This window comes from Tenrec ecaudatus, chromosome 17 (assembly GCF_050624435.1).
Source record: "Tenrec ecaudatus isolate mTenEca1 chromosome 17, mTenEca1.hap1, whole genome shotgun sequence".
Lineage (NCBI taxonomy): Eukaryota > Metazoa > Chordata > Mammalia > Afrosoricida > Tenrecidae > Tenrec > Tenrec ecaudatus.
Genome location: NC_134546.1, coordinates 59,113,924 through 59,141,805, shown reverse-complemented (window position 1 = coordinate 59,141,805; position 27,882 = coordinate 59,113,924). Strand labels below are relative to the sequence as shown.

Genomic DNA, 27,882 nt, shown 5'->3' with positions numbered 1-27,882 from the left:
CTGCTGCTGCGGGTTTATTGCCACTGCCAGCACACTGCGCCATCCCGATCGACCGGGGTGCCGGCGGGAAACCAGCTTGTAGCTCTTTGGCCTACGGTGCATTTACCTCATTCAGCTGTAGTTGTAAACCATTGACTTTGTCCACCAATATCCTTTGCTCCTGTTGGATCTTTCTCAACCTCTCTTTCAAATCTTCATTTTCAATCTCCAGGTCCTTAAAAACGAAAGATCACATGTACTAGGTCCATCCAAAGGTAGTTTTCTGTCACATGTTGATAGATGCACATATAAAACGTTTTTTTTCGAAAATCAGGCACAATAAAAAACATTCACATAATTGAAAATCTAGAGATCAGAAACAGTTGAGAAAATTCCTGTTGTAATAGATTTTTTGTTGTTGTTGGGTGCCACTGAGACAGCGTCTCCCCCTTGGGCCCCCACAACCCGAGGACTGGCATACCTGCACCCAGGGGCTTCTCCGGGTTCTACCCTTCATAGGAGCACATTGACAGGTTTGGCTTGTTTGTTTCACAAAGGGGCAGTGAAGTACTGTGTTTCCCCGAAAGTAAGACAGCCCCCGAAAATAAGACCTACTCACAGTTTTGCCTCTCGCTGAAATATAAGGCATCCCCGAAAATAAGACCTCCCCAATAATAAGGGCCCCCGATGCCACCATAACTCTGGACTCTGGACCATAGCGGTGGGTGCCACCGTGCAGAACTGTTGGCCACAGCACAGCCAGAACGCGCGAGTAAATGCACCATCGATTGTGAGTAAATGTACCATAGATTGTTGTACATGGAAATGATGGTAGTAACAAGAAATTCTTGATACTGTAGGATTCACAGTTTTTCTGGTTATGCTGGTTTGTGATGACAACTACTACCGTACCATATACAGGTAATACATTTCCTTTTTGGTTGTTCAACACTAAATGTATACCGTATTACTCTTCATGGAAAAATAAGATATGCCCTGAAAATAAGACCTAGTGCATCTTTGGGAGCAAAAATTAATATAAGACACTGTCTTATTTTCGGGGAAACGGGGTAGTTAACTAGTGCTCCATCAAGGTTTTTTCTATAATATCTAGTAAGTACAATCATGACCGGGAGAACAAATCATGATGCATCCAACAAATAAAAATACAAGTCTCATCTGGGAATAGGAAACTCTCAGAATGCATCGTTTTAAACTTGGCTCAAAACTTTGAGATCCTTGCTTAATACACCTTCCACATGGATGGGCCGATTAGAGCTGTGTCAGAGCGATGGGCATGCCAGTGCCGATAGGACACTGGAGACAACACAGGACGGTGCTATCTTCATTCCCTGAACTCCCCGGCAAGCTGGGGCCCAAGCATGAAAAGGGACTTAAATGCTTTTGCCCTGTCACATGGAAAGCAGCCATTGGATTTTTATTTCATGGGTGCTTCCGTCGTAAAATTTCATTTTGTATCTTCTTCAACACAAGCCACCTAATTACGAGTTCTTTTGACAACTTGGACCAGCACGAAAGGTAAACACTACTGTGTGGTTAACGTACAGATTAGTTTTCTTAATCAAAATAAATACTTCAATAAAAAGTTCAGATTGCATGTATAGGCACTAATTGGACAGGCTTTCAGGGAGCCCTGGCGGATGGGGAAGGGCGGCTAGGTGCACGGCCAGCAGGTCAAACCAGCAGCTCTCCTGCGGCAGGAAGACCTGGGGGGGTGGGGGTGGCTGCAGCCCAGGGGGCCACACGGCCCCGACTACGCTGTCCTATAGGCTCTCTATGAGCTGGGAATGGGTGGACAACACTCAACAGCAAACCTTCGCTTTTACTACCATGACTAATAATTTCCCCACACAAACACGTGGTTTCCATCATAAAACAGACACAGCTAGAGGTGTGAACGCTGACGTGTCGTTTAACTTGCATTCTTTATTTCCAAGGCATGTTTGACAGCCCGGGGCCAACGCTACCTGTATCGCATATTGACTCCAGTGTTTACATTAAAAACCAGCTCCTTACGGAAGGCGCCGGTCAAGACAACAAGATCTCAAGTCGTAGCAACGTGCTCCCCTTTCCCCATCCAGCTCCCCAACTGCTTCACTCCCGCCTCCTCCTCTCCCTGCCCAGGCAGTCACCACCGCCCTCCTTTAGGCTTCCCCTTTGTACCTGCAAGGTCTGGTGCTCCCTCTGATGTGACTTTGTGCTGACTTCTTCTTGCAGCTGTGTCACATGCCACTTGGGGAAACCAGAGGAAACGCAGGTTAGCAACAACAAGCAGTGGTTTTCTGCTGAGCTGATACGAGTGCTGCTGCAGGGACCACAAGGTGGCAGCACTGCCTTTCAAACACCAAGTGCAAAGCGTCTTCGAGTAGGTGGCATCTGACTAATCAAGCATAATTTATGCTTAAATAATAAATGAGAACAAGTGGAAAATACTGATTGTTGAGGATTTATTTTTTTAACTAAACTCACTAGGTTGTAAAAAGGAGAATTCGTCCTAGACGCAAATTTCACTATAAAGCGTCACGACCGACTCCAAAGCAGCTGGTGGGAGACAGAGAGTTAAATGAGTGTTGAAAGAAACAGAGAAACGGTTTACTTCTCTGAGCACAGCTGAACCGAAATATGCAGGGGAGTGGCGAGGGAGCTGAACAGCAGGCCCCAGTCTCTTGGCTGGGTGTGTAAGGGTAAGTGACAGAGGATGGCTACGGGAGGGCCTCGGGAGAAAAAGAAGGCTTTCTGCTCCGGCCAAGATTTGGGGCAGTTCTACTCTGTCCTATAAGGCTGCCGTGAGTCACAGCCAACTCCACGGCAGTGCGGCACTGAGTGAGTGCGTGCGTGCGTGCGTGCGTGCATGAGTGAGTGAGTGAGTGAATGAGTGGGTGGGTGCGTGCGTGGGTGGGTGGGTGGGTGGGTGGGTGAGTGAGTGAGTGCGTGCGTGAGTGAGTGGGTGCATGCGTGCGTGCGGGAGTGAGTAGTGGGTGGGTGGGTGAGTGAGTGAGTGAGTGAGTGAGTGAGTGGGTGAGTGGGTGAGTGAGTGGGTGGGTGAGTGAGTGGGTTGTGGGTGGGTGAGTGAGTGAGTGCAGTGTGTGAGTGACCAGGGGTCCAGTCCACACATGAAGAGTCTAAACGTGTCTCTGTAATCGGTGGATGGCTGCAGACAAGTTCTCCCAGCCTCCTTCGGGCGCCTTCCAAGGGGCCCAATCCAGGCAGTGGTTTTGAGGAGCCGTGCTGGGCTAGTGCAGCCAAGGTCAGCCCAGACGGTTATGGCAACTGTTGTTTAATATTTTCAGGATTCCCAAGGGCTCTTCTTGCTCAATTTTTTTTTTCAAAGGCACAAGATGATCACGGGGAGGTTATAAGGGGGAAGGCTGAAGAAAATGGAAAACAGAATAATGGAAACAAGGCCAGGAAAACCGCACTAAGGAAATGTTTCCCCGTCATGACAATTCTCTAGGCGTGGTGAGGGCCGGCGCATGAGAACTTCATGAGGAAACCTTACCCAATCCACCCTTCATCTTTAGGCCTCATCCTAAATCCATCAGTCCTTTAAACACCCATCTTTTGGATGAAGCTTCAGTTCGCTACCACCGTCTCTTCTGCCCCTTCGGAATCCGTGTAGCGGTGATGACTTGATATCCGCCCGTCTCCTACTACTAATTCTCCTCGGATGTGCCTGTAGAGGCCTTAGCACACAAGGCCCCCCGCAATCTGCCAGTTACTTCCGCTGACACCACCTGCTGGGCACACCCACTCCTGCCACTCTGGGCTTCCCCTGCCCTGTGGACAGGCATCCTCATCAGAGGCTCGGCACTGCCCCCATCTTTCCCTTAAGGCTTCTTCCACACAGCCCCCGGTTCCCTGACTCCCTGCAGACGTCTACTCATTGGTCACTTCTGCAGAGCAGTCCTGGCTAACTGATCAACCCAAAGTAGCCTCTCACCTCTACTCCCCTGCCTCCCAACTCCGCATCCCCTACTCTTAGCTTTTTTGTGCAGCATCTGCTGAGAAGCTGAATATTCATGTGCTTACTATACATCCCTGTCTGCGACTGGAGGCCCCATGAGGGCAAGGGCTGCCTTGTGTACAACAGGCTACCCTCAGCACTTAGAACACCAAGTGGTGTCTACAGGAGCACAATAGGTGAAGGTTAAACAAATCACCCAGTAAGTCTCATTTCCATGACAACACTGGGCCTCTTGATAACAGGAAGCTATGTCCCTTCGGTTAAGAACAAACGCTAAAAGATTCTCAATACCGATATGCAGTGGGCAATGGGGACAACAGAATGGAAAGCCACGAGTCTCGCTTCTGAGTAGGTTACCCACTCCTTGTGTGCATGCAGATACTTCCTACCAGGCTGAGCACAGGGCCCTTCCTCTGTCAATATTCAAGAGGAATTAATTTCCATGATCTCTGTAGCTCTAAACGCCTTTCTCTCTGAGCCCATGAGACAGTGGTCGCAGATCCAACAGTGTCTGCTTCATTTCGGGCCCCAGCCCAGGGCCCTGAGGAAGGCGGGAGACACTGGGGCAGGTGCTGCGCACCGAGACCTGACAGCAGGCAGACGACATGCGTGAATGTGCTACTTCATTCGGACGGATGAGGAAGGAAAGCATGCTTTCATGCAGCTGGCGGCTGCAGGTGCAGCAGAGAAATGACACGGGATGGTGGTCCGATGGCTCAGAAGGTACCTGATTGCTCTCTCTCCAGGGTGTGGAAGGGCTTGGGGTCCTCTCACTAGAGAAAAGACGAGCGCCTGGAAGGGAACAGCCAGCAGAAGAGGCGAGCTGCCGAAAACTAGCTTTTGCGCAAGACGGAAAGAGTGCTGGAGCCCCCCGCCCCCCCAACAAGAGAGCATTCCATCCGCGGGGTTGGAAACCCAGGTCCAACTATGATTTGACAAAAAGGTCCCAACAGCGGGCTATGAGTGACTTCCTGTAACATGTTGCTTTCATGTCAAGTCCTCAGTGGGGTACAGCAATCCCCAGATTAAGAGCAAGCTCCATTCCTAAGCCTGTCTTCAAGTAGCATTTACACATAAGTGAGGCACGGTTTGTATTTTACGATACGGAATTGTAATCCGTTGGTCATAGATTTGTCCTTGTATGTAGTGTGGCCTTCTATGCATTAAAAAACCCTAAAAATATTGCTAGAAAAACCGAAACATCTTTCAAATAATAATACAGTTATAATACTAATATTCTGATGCATAACACAAAGTACCGTCCATTTGTTATTAACAGCCACTGGGTATTTCTCAACATTTTAATACTCTAGGCTTACAGGATTTGTGTATAACTATGGTGTGTCCATAAGTCAGATAGATATTCGTCAGCCAGGGACTGCCTACTCCTACCATTTAACCAGTCAGTATACACGTACACACACGTACACACACACACGAAATAACAATGTTACGTGGCACTGCAATCATAATGCGCAATCCGTGTTTAAACGGTCTTTTTATTTTGCCTGCTGCTGGAAGCACTCCCACTCATGGCAAACATTGGACTCTCAGTATTACAGACTAGGGCGAAGCAATCGATGTCTGACACACGACAGCCCATCATTTAAGAATCTCGATGACACATAACATCTGATACTCGAGGATTAGATGGAGGGTCAAGGCCAACGGTAAGGAGGGGCCATGCATTTGCCCTGGGCCTCAAGCTAAGGGAGCGGATCTTGTCAGGGTCTTGGGACCCGAATAGCTAGGAGCTAGATCTTGATGAGCATGACTCACTGAAGGGAAAGACACGCACGCACTCACACTCAAACAGGTGTGCAAAGTCACTAGCCAGTGTGCCCAAGAACTTCACTTCACCTTTGCAATACGTATCAAAAATTAAAATTAAAAGCTACCTGTTTCACAGCTGGCGCTTTCGTCCAGAGCTCTCTCCCTAGAGACGAGAGAAAGCGGAATGGTGAGATAGTAAGTCACGCGGGTGGATATGATTCCAACTCTCCGAGAGGTCAACATTAAAGAAAGGAAATTTAAAGTCTCCCTTCATAATTACTATTTGACAGGCGTATCTCGAAAATCAGGGTTAGAAAAAGAGTGAGACAGCGCTGCTGCCTATCAAACTGGCAGTTATTTTGATAGGACAGTATACAGATAGAGTATGAAAAATACAAGGGTGGGGAGGCAGATGAAAAATGGGAAATGTAAAACACTCCTAAATTGGGTAACATATCAAAAGATTTTTTTAAATGTACAAACCCTGTAATGTGATTAAATTTCTAGGAATTGACCCAAAAGGGATAATAAAAACATGATAAAATGTTTACATACGAGGACGTTTACAATATTGTTGTTTTTTAACAGTGGAAAACTGTAAGCAGTTTAAATACCACCCAAAACCTACACACACACACACACACACACAAGTGGTTTTCACTGTAAAAAATAATTCAGTAGCTGTTGTTATGAGGTGCGGAGTCGATTCCGATGGAGAAACCCCGCCCCGGGGGACAGAGTCTAACTGTCCCACAGCGTTTCCCAGACTGAAATCTGAAGCAGGCTCTCGAGCCCCGGTGCCGCAGTGGGTTACTATATGAGCAAGGTTAGCAGTTCAAAGCCTCCAGTCTCTCTGCAGGAGAGTCGACTCGAGGGAAGTAGTTTTTAATGTTGTTTTGTTCTGATTTCTGAGTCCTTTTTCAATGTCAAATAAAGGAAATTGTATGCATCAACGAAAATCACCAAGATTAAAAAAAAATGGTGAGAACCAAGCCTTTCACGTGTAGTAAGTGGGCAAGGCAAGCCACAGAACAACATTGTAGGCGACCTCAATTTTCGGCATGCAGGAAGGACTACAAGGACATGTCCCGAGAGGTTCCCCAGGCTCAGCAGTAGGGCGGTGACATGTGACTGGGCGCACTGTTCAGAATGTCCGAGTTCTCTTTAATGCACAGCCATTCAGCAAACATTGCTGGCTCACACTTTTCCAGCATTTAAACAAATAGTTCTTCCTTTAACATTTCCTCAGTATAAGAATCAAGAGCCTCACACTCTTTCCTGGTACAAATGTTTGTGCACGCGGTATGTGTTTGTGCGTGTGTGCGTTCGCACAGGAGGGTGTGCATAAAACCCTGATTTGGCGCTCTTTCACCAATCTTAAAATTACTTGAGAGTACCAAGGTTTGTTTCTCCATAAACTAGATAACATATGCCACACACACTGCTTCAAAACAATGGCTGTGATCTAAATAAGCAAACCCGTGGGAGAAGGTGGTGAAGGAAACGCCAGTCCCTAAGAATGCTTGGGTGTTTCTTGTAGTTCTCTTATCTGAGCCTGTACACGTCGCAGCCCACCACCCAGACTTGTCTAATCAGAGCAAACTGCTGGTACCTTTGCTGGTATTTCCCGATGCAGCCTTCAGCAAGGTGAGAATGTCCAGGTTGTCACCGATTCTTGCGTAGTAAGGGCTGTCGTGGCCCAGCGAGTCCAGCAAGCTCACGTCGGCACCGTTTTTAATCAAGACTTCGACGGCATCTTTGCAGCCATACTCACAACCCAGCATCAGAGCCGTTCTGGGGGAGAACGCGGAAGAAGACCACACCGAGCAGTTGAAGGGGACATTTCAGAAACAGTCTGCCAGAGCCGCTGCTCAGAGAACAGGTGCTGCTTTGAAAACAGACTGGAGTTTTCCCTCCGGGTTTGAACACCCTCCTGTATGAAAGCCTCTGCTTTGTGCCTGCCGCAGAGCTGAAATTTCACATCACTTTGCATACCTTTCATGACAACCTCTACCAAATTAACCTCCTTTACCCCAACCCTTCGCTTCCCTTGAAAAGCCAGCATAAAAATCTCTCACAATGGCTAATTTCACCCCATTAGTGCTCTGCTCAAAACCCGAACAATAACCCAAATTATTTAGGACCATTCATGAACCTCCCCAGCAAATCCCTTATATTCCGAAACAAGAACCATATTCCTATTCCTGATTTCCTGATTCCTACTCCTGATTTCCACTTGTTTCTTATAACTGGATATTTTAACATTTTCAGACTAAACTTAAAATTTGCTTCCTCAAAAACACCTTCCTCAACTTGCCCCATGTTACCCCAGCCCTTTGATTTATTTGACAGTCCAATGAATTAATACAGCCTTTCTAGCCAAAGTCTCCGTGACTCCCATATGGTGAGCTGATGGAACTATGTGAGTCTACCGGGAGAACTGAGCAGCCTACCATGGATGCAGATAAGGGCATGGAACCCTGGTGGGGGTGGGAGCTTCAAAGATATACAGAACCCTACAGCAAGAAGACTGACCAGTTTTACCATCTGCTAGGTACAATGAGTCACCCCAGAGGTGGGAAGGTGAGACTTCGCTCCATGCTCTTCAGCAGGCTGGGGAAAGCGAGAAGAGGGAGCCAGCCCCCAGGAAGAGCAGGCCAAGGGCGAGCAGACGCACGGTGGGTGAAAAGGCTAAGGTAGAGCGGCAGAGTTTCATGTGCCTCCAACGGGTCTCTAGAGAGCCATGATGAAACATACCGGTTTTGTTTGTCTCTGGAATTGATATCTGCTCCTCTGTCTATCAGCAGTTGGCATATTGTTGGCCGACACATCTGAGTAGCCAGGACCAGTGGTGTCCGCCCATCCTGAGCCACAAGAAAAGCGAGACAGCATTAAATACACAACAGACCTCCCACGCGGAAGTGAGGAGCGTGAGGCTACTTGAACATGGACTTACTACATCTCTGGCATCCACCGAGGCCCCGTGGTCACACAGCAGCTGGATGCTGGAAGCACAATCGGCCATAGCTTTGGAGAGCAAAGGAAAAGGAGAGTCGGTGAGCAGAGGCTGCTGAGACACGTGCTCTTCGGTAAGATCCAGACAAGGCGTGAGTTTCTGAACGCCGAAGCTACCACGCTACATACTCTTCACTCCGCTGAGCATTGTAAGCATCAAACTTCCCTCCGGCCGTGGGTTTGATGAGCTCGCTCTATCAGGGCTGTGTACTTCACGATGGCCAACGGCTATGGTCATCCGTGTAGAAGCCAACAACACACTACTAGTTCAAGAATAAGCATCAACAGAAGTCAAATTTGAATGCTCTATTTCCCTTGTCTACCTCTCATCTATCTATCTATCAAATTTGACAGATATTGATAGAGCTATTAATCAGCGGAAGGCAGTCTAGAAGCTGGAGATAGAACAGAAAACAGCCTGACTAAACTTACAGCTATGGGTTTTTACATTTTAGTGACTAATAAAGCCGGGTAAATGACATAAGGGAGAAATATTAGTTGGGTTAGTCATTCCATCTGCTGTCACAAACAGAGGGGAGCCCGGGTGGCATCGTGGGTTACGAGTTGGGCTGCAACTGCAAGGTCAGCAGTTTGAATCTAGCAGCCACTCCTGGGGAAAAGATGAGGTTTTCTGTTCCTGTAATTAGTTATGCTCTCAGAAACCCACAGGGACAGTTCTGTCAGATAGGGTCGCTATGAGGTGGAATAGACTCAGTGGCAGTTTTTGATGTTGGTAGCAAACAGCCCTCACCAATCTCAATGCTCCATTGTTTTTCGGAACCGTTTTCTTGGGCTACAATGAACACGCAGGCCATTCAACATTTGAGTTGTGGTGGGAAGGCTGGTGTGGTCATGGCCACACTCAATTCTGGAACACTGCCTTCCTTCCTACACCGACTGGTGTTGATTCACCATTTGTTTTAAGCACGCCTATTAAGTGACTTGGTTTTTGAACAGTTGGCTGTCCTTGTTTTACGTCCCTAAAGAATCATACTCGTTTTTTAATAAATAGCCTCAGTGGCTGAAGTGTCACACACAATCCATCTCTCTTTTACGAGTAGATATTTCAGTGCCTGTCCTTAGTGATGCTTTAAAAAAAAAAAGTTCTTATAAAACCAAACTATGCTTCTCCTTTAACCAACACTTGTATTGGGGTGGGGGGGATCATAAAATAGGATTGTCTCCCTCTCCATGAATTTTTAAAAGTGATATGAGTTGAAATAGATTATCGGCTCAGCTATTATTGACCAAGTCAGGATTCCTTCTTTCAAAAAAAACTACAGGAGAAAGTCACTAGTATTTTTAAAGAAGCAAAGGCTTTTATCTAACCAAATCAATAAATGGGCCTCAACTCAGTGATTTAGGAACTGCTGAATTCACAAGCATTCAGGTCCAATAAATGAGAATGAAAATGTGGAAGCCGTGACAAACTCCAGCGATGTAAAGACATGGACCACACACCAGTCAGTCCGAGCCCTGCCCTTTCTCAGGGCCGCATGTCGATTACAGGGGAGGAGATGGGCTTTCTACTCCTGTAAGGAGCTACCGTCTTAGAAAGCCATGGGGGTGGCTCTCACCTGCCGTACACGGTTGCTATGCGTTGGGATTGCCTTGGTGGCAGGATCTGGTTGGTCTTCTGGGAGTGGTCCCATGAGTTAGATAGTTCAGCCAAGGAAATACGGCAGCGGACCCAGGTGCTATGTCCTAGTCCAGGCCGTCAAAGAACTGGTTGGTAAGTGTCCCTCCATGCTCTCTCCCTGCCCCGTGAGCAGGAACTTAGGCCTGCTACCAGTGCCTACCTTCCAGACGAGCACAGTGCTCTAGGAGCTAGAGTCAGAACTCAAACACAAACTCCCCCCAGGAGCCAGTGCCACCTCACAGCGACCCCACGGGACAGGCGCGAACTACCCCTGTGGGTTTCCGAGACTGTAACTCTCTGCAGTTAGAAAGCCCCCTTTCTCCGATGGAGTGGCTGGCGGATTTAAACTGCCGACCTTGCAGTGCTCAGGAACCCAATGCAATGCCACTGCACCACCGGGCTCCTTCTAGGACCCAGTAAAGAAGCAAAAGGGGAGATGGAGCAGAGGCACAGCCAACTGGAACATCGGGGCTGTAACACGAAGGAACGAAATTCTATATTCTTTAAGCCTGTTATCTTAGGGTCTCCTTATTAGAGGAGCCGAGCCTTGATCCTGACTAATGAAGGCAGAACTGCTATCAAGGATGCGATGCCACTGTTACAGGCACCTCAAACGGAGGTTGGGAGGCTGGTTGCACGTGCACACGGTTCGGGCTGGTAGTCTGGCGGTTGTTGGCAGGCAGTGGCAAACATCTGGTAGCGCTGCCGCCTGGGATCACTGGGGTGGCACCGCATATGCTGTAGAGCACAGAGCCGGGACATCAGTGCACAATAGCAGCTGCTGACTGCTGTGGGTGAGACATCACCAGCCAGCGATGAGTTTGGGCAAGCAAGAGCCAGTCTGTGAAAAACGATGGAGTGAAGAAATAAAGGATGCGTCTAGAGACTTGAGAACTCACAGGCTTTTCCGAAACAAGCAGCAAGAGAGCAGACTTTTGTGGTTCCCATCTTTCTCAATCAGTAAGTAAGTAAACCAGGGGGCCGGGGAGTCCAGGCCTGAAGTCAGGGTCAGATCGAGGCTGTTGCCTTCTCATGCAGGACTACTTTCTCCAGTGGTCAGGCGGGAGCAAGGATGAGAAAGAGGTGGGGACTCAAGAGCGGAGAAACACAGCTAGGAAATAAAGCAGTTACGAGCCCCGTGGATGTAATTCCTTGTTTTGTCAGAGTCAAAGGAAAACGTTGCCTTGTTTATACTCTACAATACACGCAAAAACCTTTCTTGATAACCTAGAATTGAAAATTCGTTCTGAATTTCACATGAAATGTATGGATCTTTAAACTTTCCCAGATTAATTCAAATAACCATAGTGATCAAAGCCTGCAGGTAGCCTAATAAAGCAGTTGTAAAATCTCCTGTCTTGGGAAAAATGGAGCTTAAGAGATGTTCACTGGCACACAGAAGTGGTTGGCAACTAATCGTCCAGAAACTGACCAGGGCGTTTTTAGAAAATGATGGCAACATGAGCAAATATGCTTGAGACAATTTATGTATGGAATGTTATAAGAGCTGTAAGAGCCCCCAATAAAATGATTTTAAAATACCCCAAATTTACCAGGAGTTTAAGAGAACGATAGTGCGCAAAACCCCAAAGCCTAGTTTGCTAGCTCAGGATTTTTCCAGCCCTTAAGCAGCCTCCTCTAGTACCCATTTATCGATGGCCATGTAGGAACCTTTGAGAAGGCGAAGCCAAGGGTCACAGAGGAAAAAAAATCAAGAGTTTCTCCCAGAAGGCAGAACCAGGGGGACCATGCAAACAAGCTAAGCAAGGTCGTCAGCAGCAGGATCTGGTCCTGGCCTCACTCACTAAGGTAGGGGCACAGATGCTTCTTCTGAGCTTACACACTGCTGGACCCTAAGGCGTCTTATCAGAGCACCAAAGGGAAACATATAACCCATTCAGAAACCGTGGACTTGGAGCTAGATGCAGTAACTGGACGGGACGACAGCGTCGCTCCCTGGGCAGAGAGTGACATGTTCTTTCTTGGGAAGTAGGAGGAGCAGGAATATCTGCCATCTGCCACAGGTCGGAAGGTTGGGCAGCAGCAGAGAATGTAATTTGTTACCACAATCTCTTCCCTCCTTGACCTTGCAGTAGCTGGGGCAGAGCCAGTCACCGAGAGATTATCTTCCAGCGCCTCCTTGCAGATGCATCTAGCCAAGTGGCTTTGCTCTTGTCAATGGCACGTGAGATGGGCTACCCCCATCCTAATTCCAGGACAATGTGGTTGAGCAGGCGGTCGCTCTCTGCAGGCTACAACACAGAGATAACCACCACCTTGCTTCAACCACAGGTAATGAACGAAGACACTCAGGGGAACCGCAAGAATGCCGGTTCATGGGTGACCACGAATCACCTAGATTCCTCATCACCTGATAGATAGATAGATAGATTACCCCTGATAGTAGAGCTGTTCTGTTACAGCAACGTAGCCTTTATCCTACTAACCTAATTGAACAGTATTTCAAATTTTATCAGCTTTAAATACCAAACCCCTCCCCCACCAACCCAAAACAAAACAAACCCTCATGACCATCAAGCCACTTCTGACTCATGGTGACGCTAAAGGACAGGGCAGAACTGCCCTTGTGGGTTTCCAAGACTGGAAGTCTGTCCCGGGGTAGAAAGCCTGTTCGTTCCTCTGCGGAACAGCTGGTGGTTTTGAACTGCTGACCTTGTGGTTAGCAACCCAACGCCACCAGGGTTCCCGTTTTAAATGTATAGTAAACCTCACATGATAATATATATGAAAGCACTTTTTCTAAACTGTTGTGTAAAAATACTATCATCCTATAAAAAAACAAAAGCACTCTATTCAAAAATAGAAGGGAAAAATAGATTATCTAAGAAATTAAGCTCTCATAAAAGCATGTAGGAGGAGAAAAAAGAAAACAACTAAAGAAAATTAAGGCATACACATGAAGGAAATTTGAAGTATAATACATTTTTCAGCGATCACGTTCTCTACTGCAGAAAGTCTTTGCTTTTCTGGTGTGTGGGTTTTGGGTGTTTTTTTTTTTTCATCCTTTCTTTTAACCTTCTAAATAAACTAGGAATTTCAGACTAGGAAGACAGAATCAGCATCAAGGGGTCAGACGTTTCTGATCTCCCCCAAATATTTAAATGTCTAAATGTTTTCAAAGTATTTTCTTCAAAGTACCTACAAAACGACACGGGACAATGTGGATATTTAAGTATGCTCAATAAGAGCTTATAAACAAATTTTTTAAATCTTTCCCAAAATTTCACATTATCGTACAATAACACTGAGCACTGACAACTCTTTATCAAAATATTAACTGAGAAATTAATGAAAGACCGCTAAGTGTCCGACACTATCTAGCATCTAACTCTAGGCACCACCTGCAGCAGTACTGTACCTGTCATGTCATTTCACAGATGAGAAAAACAAACCTCAGAAACATTAGGTAAATCAAGTTTCTAAGAAAGAAAAATCCTTCTCCTTCCGATGTCTCCCAATCAATTTCCGAACGTAAACATAAGCCCACACGCAGTCTTCCCTGAGAGGAGGAGGATGGTCTTCGAGTCTTCAGCATGTAGCACACTAACTGTCCTGGAAACAATGACTGCTAAGACATTTTACCATGAATTTCGAGCTTGAGTAGATAAAATACAATAGTCTTTGTTTCTCTGTGAATTAAACAAGTGTGGTGAAACTTGGAAATGGAACGTCTGGACATTTAAACAAACGCTTGCGTGCATCCACCTGAGCGCTGTGCGTACCTGCATCATGAAGTGCGGTTCTCCCCTGCAGGTCTACGTGTTCAGTGGGGCAGTTGTACTAGGAAAACACAGAAAGTCACTCATGTGGGCGTTTTACTTTAAAACGAACCATCTCTCCTCAAACCAACAGCTGTTCCTGAATCTAAAAACATTCCATTTATCAAAGAAATGAAAGGCTGCTAGACAATCCACTAAATATTTTGACATGAAATGAATATAATAAATTATACTGTAAATTTAACATTATTTCACCCAACAAGAAATCATGTTATATTACAATAGCAAAGAATATAAAAATATGCTATTGTTTGTTTTCAGCAAGAATTAAAATTTGCTCTCCTGAATCAGAAAAACATATGAACTCTGTTGTGAAACTTAATGTTAGGAATGTTTTGGCTGGAGCTGAAAATTTACTCCGCCAACTAGTTGACAGAATCCTGAAGCTGCCTGAATCAATATTTAACTAATGATCTTAAAATGACATAGTCTGTTATCTACGTTTATATAGAAAACTATAAATCCTATGTTATAACATTTTATCGTATATCATATATGAGACAATGGAAAAGTCTAGTCTCCAGCTAATGTCAACAGGAAGGTCAAGTCTTTGTTATTTATTTTTAATACTCGGAGTTACACAATTCACTTCCTCCGGAATGTTTGCTCTTTATTGTTCACATTCCTTCATAAATGATGGAAAAAAGACTATGTAAGCTAGTGGTCAAAGTTAGTCTACCAAGCTCTTTGATCTCAAATTCCAAAAACACATTGAAAAATCATCTGTTATGTTCTATCCAAATAATAAAAGTCCACATAGGAACTGCTTCAAGTAGAAAAGTTACCTGTAGAAGTTTTTGGAGGCACAATGCATGTCCATATTTTGCAGCCAGATGAAGTGCATTTCTCCCTGGAAAAGAAACCATTTAAGAGGTGACATGTAAAGTTTTATTTTCCTCAGACGGTAAATGTTCTATAGAAAGGTGAACCATTTCCCCAAAATTCAGTTGACAGGATACTTTTTTTTTTGTAAACCTGGCTTCTGTTTATAAGGTGATTTACCTAATTTGACTTTTAAATAATAGTTCAATGCACACGCCAAAACAAGGAAGGCGGAAGAAAAACTCAACACACAGGCGCACAAAGAGCAGAAAGTCTGCCTTCCCTTACCATTCGATCCATCTCCAGTCCCCAGAGTTGAACATCAACACAGAGAGGGTGGGAAGGAGATGCCAAGGAAGTAAAAGGAAATGAGAGGGTGGGAAGGAGAAATTCCTAGATCTCACTAAACAATAGCATGGGCGCTGGACGTGGTAAACGGTAAAAGCGACAGCCCAAAGAAAGGGCATTTTCTTCACAATTATTTGTGCTTCATCTGAAATTCACAGCACATTGAGAGATCGGTGCCTTTGAAAACAAAATGACTTGCTCAAATACAATGTGCATTCAAATGAGCCACTATAAAACAACAACAAAACACTCTCGCCGCCACAGAGTGGATGCTGACTTATAATTTTAGATAAAGAGGTTACCAAACAAGCTGATGGATTCACTTTGAGAACGAGGAAATGCCAACCCGCAGAGAACTTTCTACTGCCAAACATGAGTTCTCCTCCTTACAGGAGTGTGTACCTGCAGCTCCCGCGGATGGTGAAGGATGCTCACAGGCTTCCAATCTTTAATGTTCCTAACTTTCTTCTCCTCTCACCAAACCTGACACATAAATTAATTTCCCAAGGTCCTTCAGCTAGAAAAGAAAGAACTTTTGTCTCTTCACCATGTGGAAATAGTCTCACACGGGGTCACACCAGCAGTCTTGTGTCTGCTTGTTTATGAGTAGCTTCCTAAATAGGTTTTGGACCAAGAAGCAGGAAGCGCTGGTTTTAGCATAACTACAGAGAGCAGCATATTCAGCCACACACACAGATTACAAACAAGTCAGATAGGATCCTTTCACATTTAAATTCACAAAGAGCCCATGGCCAGTGGGCTACACACTGAGTTGCTAAACCCAAGGTCAACAGTTCACAGCCACAAGCTACTCCGTGGGAGAAAGATAGGGTTTTCTGCTCCCGTGAAGACTTGTAGCCTTAGGAACCCACAGAGGCAGTTCAACTCTGTCCTACAGGGTAACTATGAGTCAAAGTCCACTTGGTGGCCACTGAGTTCGGTGTTCTTGGGGACATTCATGAACAGGTTTCCTAGAAACCTTGTACCCAGCCAAGGGAGACAGTGCATGGGGAGTAAAAGCACTGGATGGAGATGGGGGGCTGGCATGGTGGTGGATGTCTCCAGTGTTCAACGAGATGCTCCCAGAAACGTGGCCACCTCCAATTGTCAAGGCAGGGCTATGTAAGTACCACACCAGTCACTTGATAGGTGGCCGTAAGACACAGCAGTTCTAAAGTATACCAACCTAGTGACACCAGAGGTAAGACACCTGGTAAATGACAGCAGGGGAGGCCTGGCCCCCAATCCTCCACGGCTACCCCAACTTGAAACCTGGCCGTTTTCAATATACTTGCTTACTGCTAACAAATGAGAGAGGTAAGATAAAATAAACAGTTTTTTAACCAAACATCCAAGGATCCACATCTGGATTATAACAGATAGTACCGAAGGTCCTTGCCCTACAGGGAGGACAACCCTAAATGACAATATACACAGGTAATGGCAAGGGGGAAAGACATACAAAGAGCTAGGTCTGTGAAATACTAACTGCTGAGCTTGGGAAAGTAGTAGAGCCTGACCTGCACTGATGGAGGGGGGCCAAAGTCATGACATTAGTCACCAGGCAAAAAGGCCCTGACAGATAAGATACTCCTTGAATCTGAATCAGAGTAACAAATAAATAAATTTCTTCTATTAATTGCACTGATCTCACTACAAACAGTACCAACAACGGCCACGTAATTCTTCTTTTTGCACATAGACCTACAGGGTCGACTGAAGTTTCATGCGAATAAGTATAATCGAACAAGGTCCCTAATAGAGCAAGTCTGCCTAAGCCATAAAGCATTCACGATGTAAAGTAAAATATGCCATTACTTTTTTTATCATCTGACATTCTACTAAACAACAAAATTTATAGGGACATTGTGCAATAAACAGCTCTCAAGAGATTCAATCAGTCTAAATCTTCTATAAGCAAGTACCCCCCCCCCAACATACATCAATAGCAAGCATAAATAAGCATAAACATGCTTCTTTGTCCATTCAGGGGTGGCACACAGATTGAGTTCGGTTCTCAATTTAGAATACGATGAATCAAAAGATTTTCCTCACTAACTCAACAACTGTGGTCTCCATCACTCTTTCTTTTCCCCATTTCTAAACACAAAGCTCGTTGACGGCATGTACTCATGTGGTGAAACATGGTGACAGCATACAAGAAGAGAGCTGTTAAGAAAATTCTCCTTTATGCTCAAGCCTGTGTTTAATTTAATAATAAAACAGAAGGAAACTGCAAAACAATTGGGTTCACAGAAATACCACAGAACTGAGAGGTACCCTGCTGCTGAAGAGAAAACGAGAGACAAAAGGGAGAAGCCATAGCTCTACGGTGTGGCCGGAGGCCTGGTGGGGCAGTGGGTTATGCACTGCGTTGCGAACCGTGAGGTCAGCAGTTTGAAACCATGGGAGGAAGAAGAGGCGCTCTGCTCCCATACAAAGTTCGTGCCCGGGAACCCCCAGGGGCAGTTCTACCCTGTCCTATAGGGTCACTCGCAGTCAGAACTGACCTGATGCAGGGGGTGTTCAGTTACATTTAATTGATGACATGCAAACAAACTGATGGCAGAGATCTATGCAGGACTAAGTAAAGAGAGACCACCAGGCAACATGCAGATTTCACTTGTCTCAAGAATCTGTATTTTCTGCTTTTATGAACATGGCTAACCAAATACAAACTGCGTTTCCTTATGAGACGGATGGTGAAGGGCAGACTCTGACCTCTGCTTCTTTAAAGAAAGGCCTTGGGTGAGTTACTTCATGGCTCAGTGCCTCAACGCCTTGTTGGGTTTATGTGAGAATACAATTAGTTCACACATGTGAAATACTTCCAGAGCACTAATGTCCGTGTTAACAGCACTGTATTGTCATGACTACTGTCGTGAGGAGGCAGTTAGCTGCTCTTCATAAGAGATGGACAACCAATGATTTCATGACATGGTGAGCAGTGAACCAATTTAAACTAAATGGCTCTTAGTGCTTCCTCAGAATCTGAGGTTTCAAGACTCTGTGAGAACGAGATTTCAGGACTCCATCTATTGGTCAGACCAGTAAAGCCTTCGACAAAATTCCCTGTAACTTGACTTCTTCTCACAATGAAACCTTAGAAGTAACTCTTTTGTCACGTATTTCCAAACAAAAAATTTACCATATATACTCGTGTATAAGCTGAGTTTTTCAGCAAAAAAAAAGTGCTGAAAAACTGGGGTTCGGTTTATGCATGGGTCAGTGGTACCCCAGCAAGGTGTAACATCTCGCGGGTGATTGTAACATCTCCGCTGTTCATTCAAAGCCCCGCTGACACTGCAGGGATTTCAATGTTTGTTTACTCACATCTAACCAATCAGAGCCATCCTATGACGTGGACGGCTCCAAATCGCAGAAGCACCCATAGTGATTCACTTACGCTGGCAGCTGAACTGGTAAGGATGTGTCTGTGGCTGCGCTCCGTCTCTCCCCTCTGGCCTCTGTGTTAATTCACATCCTGCATTTCCCACCCTAGGCTTATACTCGAGTCAATCAGTTTTTCTGGTTTCCCAGGTAATAATTAGGGACCTCGGCTTATACTCGGGTCGGCTTATATTCGAGTATATACGGTAAGTGTTTCTCTTTGTCGATCGCACTTGGGTCAGAGTAAGAACGGTAACGCACAGGTGTCAAGTCAAGCTGCTCCGCGGGGTTTCAGAGGTCAGACATCTTGGCAGAAGCAGGCTGCCTCATCTGTCTCCTGCAACATTTAGGACCTTCCAGTGCTTAAGACAAAGAAGATTAGCACTGTAATTAAGTCGGTATGTCTTTATGTTCTGTAATTGCCTATGGAGGCCAACGTACCTGCTGTGTCACTGGTTGTGATATCAACTCCATGTACAAGGATGGCATTCAAGCACTCAAGGTTCCCTTTGGAAGCCACCACATGGAAGCTATACCAAAAGAAAATATTCGTCATGTTGGAGAAATGACCAATTGTCAACTTAAGTGCTACATTAAAGTTACACTTAAAACAGCACCTGTCTGCACTTGTGCATGCACATTCCAAAGGCTAGATTAGAATGTCCTTATATTCAACACAACCCAAAATAAATCTGTTCCATATTACTTAAAACTCATTTTAATATAAAATTTTATAAGGAGATGATACTTTTTAGAAACACCTCCTTAGAACCAAGGAAATATTCTAATGTTCAGTAGCCTAATAACAATAGAATATCTGCATTATGGTGTTATTAACAAATTCAATACCAAAACCACTGTGTTCAGGGCATAAAAATGCTTCAAATAAGAGCTATCAGCTATTTTGACTTCAAATATATTCAAATTGTCAGAACAAGCTAAAGAAACATCAAAATACCTTTCCCTCCACTTTAGAATCACTACACTGCAAGTGACGGGGGGGGGGGGGACTCTGGAAAATAAGCAAGTCCCACTGAACAGCACCAAGTGCCACTTAACACTTCCATTTGCTTATAGAGCTGCATAACGGATTCAACTTCATATAAACAGACATAATTGAACAGGGTCATTGGTAAGCCAAGTCACGTCGCCTTAAAGTTTAAACCATCAAGCATTTGAAATGCAAGATAAAATAGCCCATCATTCAGCATTTTGGTGAACAAGAAACATTTACAGAAATATGTTGTGTGTGATAAAAACTGACATTGGCTACCAGTCTACCACATCCAAGACGTTCAACTCAGTAGGGATTATTGGCAAAGGATGTTGAGCGGGGTTCCAGGAGAAGTGAGCCCCTCAAAGAAGGACCTTCTTCCCTCTCCACCTGCTCGGAAGTCAAGGATGGGAAGCCCTCGCCAATGGACCGGACATTCCATGTGATACCACTTGAAAGTTATGTGTTGTTCCCAGCCCCTGAATTTTCACCACTCCCAGTTCCTCATCCCTGCCTTTATCAGTCTATCTGAAACATAAAATGTCCAATATACAGTTGTGTTCTCTATTTGCTTTATAGTCTATCAATTTCCTCCCGTGTTACTGTAAACCCAACAAAAGCAGGAATGTTTCCTACACTATTTCTCATTCAATCTCCAAGACCTATAAAAGTATCAGATAGGTGATAGGGTCCCAAATATTTGGGAAAAAATGAATGCTTGGAGTCATATCTGAAGAGAGTATCCAAGCGCAGTCTTAGATCATAATAGACCGTTGTACACCTCTGTTCACATTGACAGATGTAAATGCAAACCACTATCAGGTAATGGAAGTTGGTATTCAATTTGAGTTAGGGAGAAAGAAATTTTCCTGGTAAAAGGAGTATATTGTTCTTAAAATTCAGGCAGGTTCTCATTATAGTAGAATCAATTGTTATTTGGCTGTGGATATTACTAAATCTCTCTGTGTGGCAGTTACATAATCTCCTGTCAACTTGAGTGAAGTGGTGGAGTCTAGCCTGTCAATCAGGTCGCAGCCTGATGACTTCATCTGGAGGCACAAAGGAGATAAATAGCTCATTGGAGGTCAGACCCAGTCTCTCTCTGCCTTCCCTTTCCCGCTGTTGAGACACTCAGAGAGCTGGAGGAGACACGTGGAGACCCGCGGCAGAGTTGAGATGTTTCCACCGCCACTGGACCCACAAGACTTTCCACCCCCTGGCCTGCGATCTTCCTGCACTCGGCATCACTGCATGTGCTGTGTGAGTCTGAAGAGGGCTTTATGGACGAGTATCGGACATATGGGCTAATATCGAACTTGTTGACTTGATCTGCACTGGGCTGGGATGGTTTCTCAGTATTCAATTGCTCTTTTATATAAAGCTCTTTCTTATGTACACGAGTGTTTGTCTAGTCAACTCTGCAACACCACAGGGGAATGACGCTGCGCACAGCACCGCTCCAACGTTGAGGAACGCTGAATTCCTTCATCCAAACGTACAGTCTTCTCAACATGCTGAGATACAGAGTTTCTTTGTTTCCATTTTTTAGCTCACAAGACTTAGGGGACCTCTTTCTTCAAGATCAACCCACATGATAGTAATGACATATGAAGGGCAGAAACCAAGGCAACCTGGCAAGGCATTATCAAGACGGTGTGCTATAAATGGCACCGCTGCTTCAGAAAGCGAAAGCTCAATCGTTAACATGCATGACAAGAGTGATGGAAGAAGGCTGAAACGGGCCTGAGAGAAAATCTTTTACAACTGAAAAAACCTACTTAATCTAGCCACTTTTTAAGTGTTGCATATGATTTGTGTTTATGTGTGCGTGTGTAAGAGAGAGAGAGTATGAGTGAGTGAGAGAGAGAGAGAGAGAGAGAGAGAGAGAGAATGCATTTTGACTTGTTTCCCCTTTTAAAACAAGATATGAGCTTCTGCTTCCATAGTGGGAGATTTGGGCAACTTGGACAAACGTCACCTCCAAGGACAACTAGAGAATTAACAAGACACAGAACAATTACAAGTCCATGATGCAGTCAAGGTCAGAGGTGCAGGGAGGTGACCTGGTATTCGAGGCCACTTCATTCTAGGAGCATTTCCTGTAGGAGCAGCTGGGAGGCTGACTATGACTTTTGGCAGCCTGAGGGCTGGGGGGATGGAAGCAGAGTGCAGGGCTCTCCCAGCGGCAGTGGGAGACCCTTGGTGAACTTACTTCATTTGGGGTTGGGACCCTAAGGAGCTGCACCTTAAGGCAGAGGTGACAGGAGCTTGCAGTCACTACAGAAAGGCTTCACATCTTGAAACTGTACTGAGGTTGAAACTCACTTTCCATGCCATTGAGTCAGTGGTGACTCATGGTGACTCCTGTGGGTTTCCAAGACTATAAGTATTCATGGGAGTAGAAAGCCCCGGCTTCCTCCGTGGTTTTGAACTGCCGACCAGGCCGACTGCAGCCCAGCGAGTCAGCATGACACCACCAGGGATCCATATGCGGTTGAGAAGCACAAGTTATTTCTGTCTTAAATTTAAAAATTAACTCCCCACCCCCCAAAAAATAAAACTGTAAATAAGACTGCTTTCCGTTACATAAAACAGAAAATATATTTACAGCATGTCCTTTAATTACAAAAGAATAGAGTTGGGGGCATTAAAAAAGGGGGGGAAATAAATCCTGGGAAATAATTATATTTCCTACCTCGAATCCTCAAAGACTAACAGTACAGAAATATTTTCTCAAACCGAGTTCAAAATTCATAACATCCCAGCAATCTTGAATAACTCTGATCATTAATGTAGATAATAATCTCACTCAAAACTAACCCTTAGTCTCGGGGCTCTGGCCCATCATCTCCGGGGCCTGCTCAGTCCACTGGCACAGCACTGTTCCCAAGGACAATGTCGTACGTGCTGCTCTGGGGAGCTCCCTGACCAGTGAGAGAGCGTGATAAAAACCATATGGCAATAACTAGTCCGATGGACCAGTGGGTGACACACAGAGCCCGGGCTGCCACTCCCAGCTGCTCTAAAAGGGTCCCACCAGAAGTCCGGCACAGAGAGGGAGGAAAATATGGAACAGAACTCGAATTCATAAAAGAGGCCAGGCTTCCTGATGGAAGAGAAACTGCTGGACTCCCTAAGACCATAGGCCTTCGTCACCCTCAGATCGGGACCTCACCCTCCTGTTGGAATAATCAGCTCTTTATGTCCGAGAGGGTACCACAAAGGACAGAGGACTGAGAAAGGAGAAGGGATGGAAACAGGACAGGCTGTCAGAAAGTGGCCCGAGTAACAGTACATGAGCTGAACGAGTTGGAACAAAATGTGTACCCGTTGCTGCGTGTAAAATGCATTATATGCTCTATAAACTTTCACGTAAATCACAACAAAGTTTTGTTGTTGTTGTTTAATCTAAGCACCCATTCCTTCTAAACATCCAATCTAGGGATCAGCAAAACTGAAGAAGAAAAAAGCTTTCACTGAAAAATTTCATCCTCCCCCCAAAAGAACATTCCTCATCTTTTCATATCCTAAGATTGCAAAGAAAAGAAAAAAAAAAAGCAAAAAGAAAACCAATAAAAATAAGTTACTGGTTAAAAATTAAATTTTTTACTACTTACACTCTAAAAACCATAAATAGCTTAAAATATAGTAAAAATAGAAGACAGGACTCAAAATAACCAGTTTGATTTTTTGGGAAGCTAACAAATCGCCTACCTGATAAAATTATAGCAACATAAACTTGAGACATTTCCAACTTCATTGCTCCTAAAAAAAACCCTTATAACCATGCTCTATCTTTCTAGCATTCCAAGGTAGTGACCCACATCAAAAGTTAACTGTTCATTTCCTAATATTCATTTCTATATTTAGCAATCTGGTTTCCAGTTATCATACTCTAACTAAAGTCATATCAGTATAAAACCAAGAGGATTTTTAATAAATGAGACATTCCACTTGGATGTAACTTTGGAAAGTTTCCCTGATAAGATTTTGTTTTTGTTTTTGAAACATTTTCCTGTGCTTTGGGTAAAAGTTTACAAAGAAAATCAGTTTTCCACTTCAATAGTTCCTACACGAACTGCATGCACCGCAACCTTGTCCACGATGTTCCAGCACTCTTTCCATTTCAACCCTGGGTTCATTGTTTCCATTCGTTTTCCTGCCCCCTCCTGTCTTTTCATCTTGCTTGGGGTCAAGGCTACCCCTTGGTCTCCTGCTGTTCTACGGAGCACATTCCCCATGGGCCCCCTTTGGGGCACATGATTTGGCTGAGCGCTGAGTGCAGAGAGCAGCTCCAGTTCCACCTCAGAAGTGCTGTGGGCTCGGGAGTTTTGCGGTCTCTAGCAGGCCAGTAAGTCTGTGTTTTGTTTTGTTTTGTGTGGGTTTGACTTTTGTTCTCTATTTTTCCTCCATTGTACTCAGGATCTTCTATTTTGTTCCCAGTTAGAGAGCAGTCAAGGGATAACTGGGCGCCACCTAGTTCTTCTTGTCTCAAGCTACAGGAGTCTGATCCATGTGGGTCGTGAGTCCTGTGGACTGATCTCCTGTGGACTGATCGCTTCTTGGAATCTTTGGTTCTCTCCATTCTCCTTCGTTGTATCTGAGATGGACGCTCAAAAGCTTTCAAACCCCACACATTACTCACCTCAGCAACAGACAGAACATTATTATCATACGGAACTAATCTAGATCCCCCAGCAAGAGACTCTGGTCCTTTGTCTTCAAGACCTATTATTATCTCAGTCCTGTAAGGTATTTGGGAATGTCTGAAAAGTTTCCGTAACTTTGTCCCCTAATTGGCTCTAATATATATATGACTATACCTGCAGTACATAATTATGTATGTAGAAATATTCACAACTATATCTATATCAACTACTGATAAATTTTTATTGCTGTTGCATGTTGATATATGCTATAATATTTACCACAAAAAGCAAACCAAACTCACACTCTTCAAGTGGATTCCAACTCACAGTTGTCCCTAGATGGGGCTTCTGAGGCGGCAAATCTTTCCGTGAGTAGACAGCTCCATCTTTCTCCCAAGTGTTTCCCATAGTTGCCCTTTATTTCTATGGTCCTGTGTCTTCCTTTGCTTCAGTCACGTGGTACTCACATGACCTACCTATGCCCGCCACCCCCACCCCCCAAACCGGAAAACCTCCGCTGGGTGGAGCTTTTATAGTATGTATTTTTCCTGCTGGGCAAGCATCCTGACACTGGCTCTGAGTTAGTGCACCCAGCGGCATTGCCTGGTAAGGTCCTCTCCGGTCACAGTGAGTTTTTTTGTGAAAGCAGTTTTGCGCGAACCTCGCTTTTTTGCGATGACCGATTTAAGAGAACTGCGTGCAGCTGTGAAATTTTGTTTCCTGCTCAGGAAAAATGCCGCAGAAACTGCTGCAATGCTGAACACAGCTTACAAGCACAGCACTCTGGGAAAAACTCAAGTGTACGAGCGGTTTTCTCGTTTCTCGAATGAGAAGGGTCGCTGCAAAAGTTGTGCCTTGGGTTCTGTCTGACCAGGAAAAAGCGTGTTGAGGGGGAACGTGTGCTTTGAAAGAACAGCTCTGACCCCGACTTTTTCCCAAGGTCATTACTGGGGACAAGGATTGGTGCTATTCTTATGACCCTGACAGCAAATATCAATCGACCCAGTGGAAGACACCATGGTCACTGCACCCAAAAAAGCTTGTCAAGTAAAAGCGAAGCTCAAGACGATACCCATTTGTTTTCTGATGTGAGGGGAACAGCGCATTTGGAGTTCATGCCACCAGATCAGACTATTAAACACGCTTTCTATTTAGAGGCTCTGAAAAGATAGCAGTGTGTGACAAAATGGCCTGATTTGTGGCGGACAGGGGACTGGTTTTGCCACCACAACAATGTACCTGCTCACGCAGCCATCTCAGTGCGCCAGTTTTTGGCAATAAACAGTGTGTCTCTCTTGCCCCACACACCTTACTCACCTGACCTTGCTCTGTGTGACTTCTTTTTGTTTCCGAGAATGCAGTGACATGAAAGGACAGTGATTTTACAGAGTGGAGGAGGTGAAAGAAAAAAATGAGGGAGGTGCTGTCGGCCATCCAAACAGATGAGTTTGAAGAATGTTTCCAAGAATGGAATCACAGATTTTACCAATGTCTTATAATGGAGAGTACTTTGAAGGTGGTAAGATTGTTTAGTAAAATAATTTAAATGCATGGCTTTGAAAAAAATATTCTGGGTTTCTTTTTGGGGGGGACGTCCTCAAATACTATACATTACTTTTCCCTTCACCAAAATGAACTTGCTTCCTGTCAGACTGATGATTCTCCCTCACCCCCTCTGAACCATGAAAATATGGTATTTTTCTTAATGTGTAAATCTTTTAAAAATTTACAATGCTGGTCTCATACAATATTTTTCCTTTTGTGATTGAGTTATTTCACTCATCATAATATGCTTCCAATTGATCCATATTATGAAATGTCTTGTTAATTCCCTGCTATTCATTTCTCACCGCATTAGTCTTTCATGTGTATGTAGCAATGTGTTTACCCAGCACTGATGGGCACTTAAGGCAGAGTAGGTTATACATTGGGATGCTAATCGCAAGGTCAGCAGTTTGAATTCACCCAGAGCTGCAAAGGAGAAAGATGAGGCTTCGACCCCGGGAAAGATTTACAATTTCGGAGACCCCAGGGGTAAATCTTCTGTGTCCTCCAAGGTTGCTGTCAATCAGAATCGACTGGATGACAGTGAATTTTTTTTGGGGGGGGTTGTTCTTTTGTTAAGTTTGCTATCGTGAATAATGCTGCACTGAACAGGGGTGTGTGTGCCTGTCTATTGCTGTCACAGCTCTTTATTTCTCTAGGACAGCGGTTCTCAACCTTCTGCATGCTGCGACCCCTTAAAACAATTTCTTATGTTGTGGTGACCCCCCGAACCATAAAATGATTTTCGTTGCTACTTCATAACTGCAATTTTACTACTGTTATGAATCAGGCAACCTCTATGAAAGGGCCATTCGACCCCCAAAGGGGTCACGACCCACAGTTTGAGAACCACTGCTCTAGGGTATCCTAGGCATGAAATTGTTGGGTCATGAGGAATTTCCATTTCCAGCTTAAAAGGAAGCATTTCCCATAATGGCTGTGCTGTATTACAACGGCACCAGCAGTAGATGAGCGTCCCAATACCCTCCACCCCTCCCTCATCAGTCTTTGGTGTTTTCTGTTTGATGTCATTTTTGCAGGGGGAGATGGTATCTCCTTGTAGTTTCGGCTTGCATCTAACGACCGACAAGATGGACTGACAGCGTGGTTACAACAATGAGCTCCGTCGTAATTACCATTGTGATGATGGCACAGGACCAGACAGCTGTGTTTTGTTGTGCGCTGGGTCACAGTGAGTCGGAAACAACTCGATCATGGCCAATGAGATCGAGCCTCTCTTCGTGTGCTTGCGAGCCACCTAAGTGCCTCCTTTGGTGAAGTGTTTGTTCATGTCCTCTGCCCATTTTTGATGGAGTTGCTTGTTTTTCAGGTATTGAGGTTTTCTATGAATTACAGAGATCAGGCACTTTTTAACTGTATTTGCAAAAGAAAAACACCCCTAGTCCACGGGTCCTCTTCCGTTCTTTTTAGGGGTCTCAGTCATGGAGTCTATATTCTGCTGCCTGTGTATTTTTAGTTGTCTGATAGTCTATTTATGCCACAAATCAGGGCCACTGGCTTTCTCATTATGTATCTCCCATGAACTTCACAGTTTTAGGTTGTACATTCAGGTCGACTTCTGACCTATTTTCAGTTTGTTTCTGTGCATCGTGTGAGGTATGGATCCTATTTCATTTCACAAATGGATATCCACTTTGCCAGTATCATTTGTCAGAGACCACCTCTTCCCTCACTTAATCTTCAGCCCTTTGTCAAAGACCAGCTGTCCATCGATGGGATGGGTGGATTCACTTTGGGTTCTCAATTTTGTTCCATTAGCCTATGTGTCTGCCATTGGACCAGCATCGGGCTGTCCTGACTACCATGGCTATGCAATAGGTCCTGAGATCAGGAACGTAAGTTTTACTATTGTGTTCCCTTTCTGCAGTGATGCTTTATTTATCTAGGGCTTTTCTCCTTGCCACTTAAAGTTATAAATTCGT

General features: G+C 44.8%; 1 protein-coding gene across 1 annotated transcript in view; it reads right to left on the bottom strand.

The window, feature by feature from the left end:
* Positions 1-27,882, bottom strand: part of UACA (uveal autoantigen with coiled-coil domains and ankyrin repeats) — a 101,392-nt gene that overhangs the window by 20,856 nt on the left and 52,654 nt on the right. Inside the window, exons 3-11 of the mRNA XM_075535987.1 lie at positions 19,193-19,281; positions 14,977-15,041; positions 14,135-14,192; positions 8,694-8,764; positions 8,495-8,601; positions 7,350-7,531; positions 5,863-5,900; positions 2,164-2,232; positions 107-214 (exon numbers count right to left, since the gene is read on the bottom strand). Of these exons, the coding sequence (XP_075392102.1) occupies positions 107-214; positions 2,164-2,232; positions 5,863-5,900; positions 7,350-7,531; positions 8,495-8,601; positions 8,694-8,764; positions 14,135-14,192; positions 14,977-15,041; positions 19,193-19,281 (787 nt within the window). The remainder of the gene's footprint in view (positions 1-106; positions 215-2,163; positions 2,233-5,862; positions 5,901-7,349; positions 7,532-8,494; positions 8,602-8,693; positions 8,765-14,134; positions 14,193-14,976; positions 15,042-19,192; positions 19,282-27,882) is intronic.